The 1,648-nt window shown below is 49.3% G+C and overlaps 1 protein-coding gene across 1 annotated transcript in view; it reads right to left on the bottom strand.

Moving 5' to 3' along the window:
• Positions 1-1,648, bottom strand: part of Wdfy3 (WD repeat and FYVE domain containing 3) — a 311,759-nt gene that overhangs the window by 82,040 nt on the left and 228,071 nt on the right. The window contains exon 34 of the mRNA XM_023712946.1: positions 751-984. Within this exon, the coding sequence (XP_023568714.1) occupies positions 751-984 (234 nt within the window). The remainder of the gene's footprint in view (positions 1-750; positions 985-1,648) is intronic.

The following is a 1,648-nucleotide window of genomic DNA, read 5'->3' as shown; positions in this document are numbered from 1 at the left end:
AAAAAAAAAAAAAAAAGTTACAAGAAATTAAAAAGAAAAAAAACTTAAGCATCAACTGCTCCTTTCAGTAGACCAGCACAAATCAGCAGTACAACTATCCAAGCTATTCTACATATACATCCTGCATATATGCATAAATATATCTTTTTCTAGTCTTGACCAAATAACCTTTTCGGCTGAGTAGGACCAACACCTGCAGCTTCAGGTCGCCACGAACAAGATAAGCACAGTGACCACTAGGGGGAGCAGAGGGCGCGCCAGGCGGGCTGTCCCAGTGCAGAGCCGCAGCTGCTGGGAAGCAGCAGTCTCCAGAGCCTCTCACACCCCTCAGGGACTACTAGCCCTGCTCACAGGCACTGCCAGAGGAACATGAACCTGCAGGCAAGGCTTAAGCAGACCCTCTTTGTGGTTGCTCACAGGCTACGATGACATGGATCAATCGGTGACACACACTGCGGGCCCACAGTCTAAAATACCTATTTACGCCTTTCCAGAGAAGTCCACCAGTTCTGAGAGAAAGGATGGCAAGAGGACTGAATTAGGGAGGTGTGAGAGAGACAGGCAGGAAGAACAAACTGCGAGCCTAGAGCATACTGGGATTTGAATGCTCCCCAGCCCATGCTACTCTGTCCCTACAAAATCCAGAACTAAAAATGTGCAGGCGTCTACAGGCTTCGAGCCGGAGCTTGCCTACCCACGGTCTCACTAGAAGAGCATGCAGACAAAACGGAAACGTGTCCTTGTCTTTACCTCCAGCAGAAGATCGATCAGTGGCGTCTGCTTGCTGGCAGGGGTGAGGCAGAGGTTGTCTATTATTAAGACCCGCATGAAGTCAAAAACGAACTTTTTAGCTGGGTGGTTGGTCAGATAGGTCTTGGTGCCCACATTGCAATACTCGGATTGACTCCTGTTCATCCCTGTGTCCGCAGCAAAGGCTTTGAACTCTTCTGCAGGAGATCCGACTTCATCATCGAGATCAGTCACCTGGCAAGACCAAAAGGAGTCACGCGAGACTCACTGTGTGTGACACTTTCCTCATGTGGTTCCAAAAGATCAAATAGCAGCATAGCATCTCCCATCAGGAGTTACTTCCCACCAAGCTATCTGGCACACACTCCACTCTGCTCTACTGGGCCAGGCTTCCACCACGGCACAGGGCACCACGTGCCACAGTGCCTTAGCACATGGCCCCTCCGACTGGTCACGAACCACGTATCTGCTCTGTGGTGCAATTACAGGTCCTGTGGAAAACCGCCCTTAAGTAGCAGCAGGAGGATGACTATTTTTGGATATGGGAAGCCTATCTACAGCGAGGTCTGTCCAGTCTCAGATAAATATCTGACATAATGCCAGTAACTAAGGCCTGATCCATTTTTCTTTAAGGAGACGAAAGTCCAAGTGAACAAATAAAGCAAACTAATGTCAATTGTGAGTAAGAGAAAAAACATCCTAGAAGACAGATTATACAATGTTGACAAGATTTTAAACTTTAGGGGCTGGAGAGATGGCTCAGTGGTCTAAAGCACCTACTTGGAACAAGCTTAGCGAAGCATCAGGGACCGCGGTTCGATCCCCCAGCACCACATGCCAGCCAGCCCCGCCCCCTGGTGGGCTGAGCTGGCCACACACACACACACCACTCTCTCTC

This window comes from Octodon degus, unplaced genomic scaffold (assembly GCF_000260255.1).
Source record: "Octodon degus isolate 3935 unplaced genomic scaffold, OctDeg1.0 scaffold00028, whole genome shotgun sequence".
NCBI classification, from domain to species: Eukaryota; Metazoa; Chordata; class Mammalia; order Rodentia; family Octodontidae; genus Octodon; species Octodon degus.
This window is presented reverse-complemented; position numbering and strand designations above follow the sequence as displayed.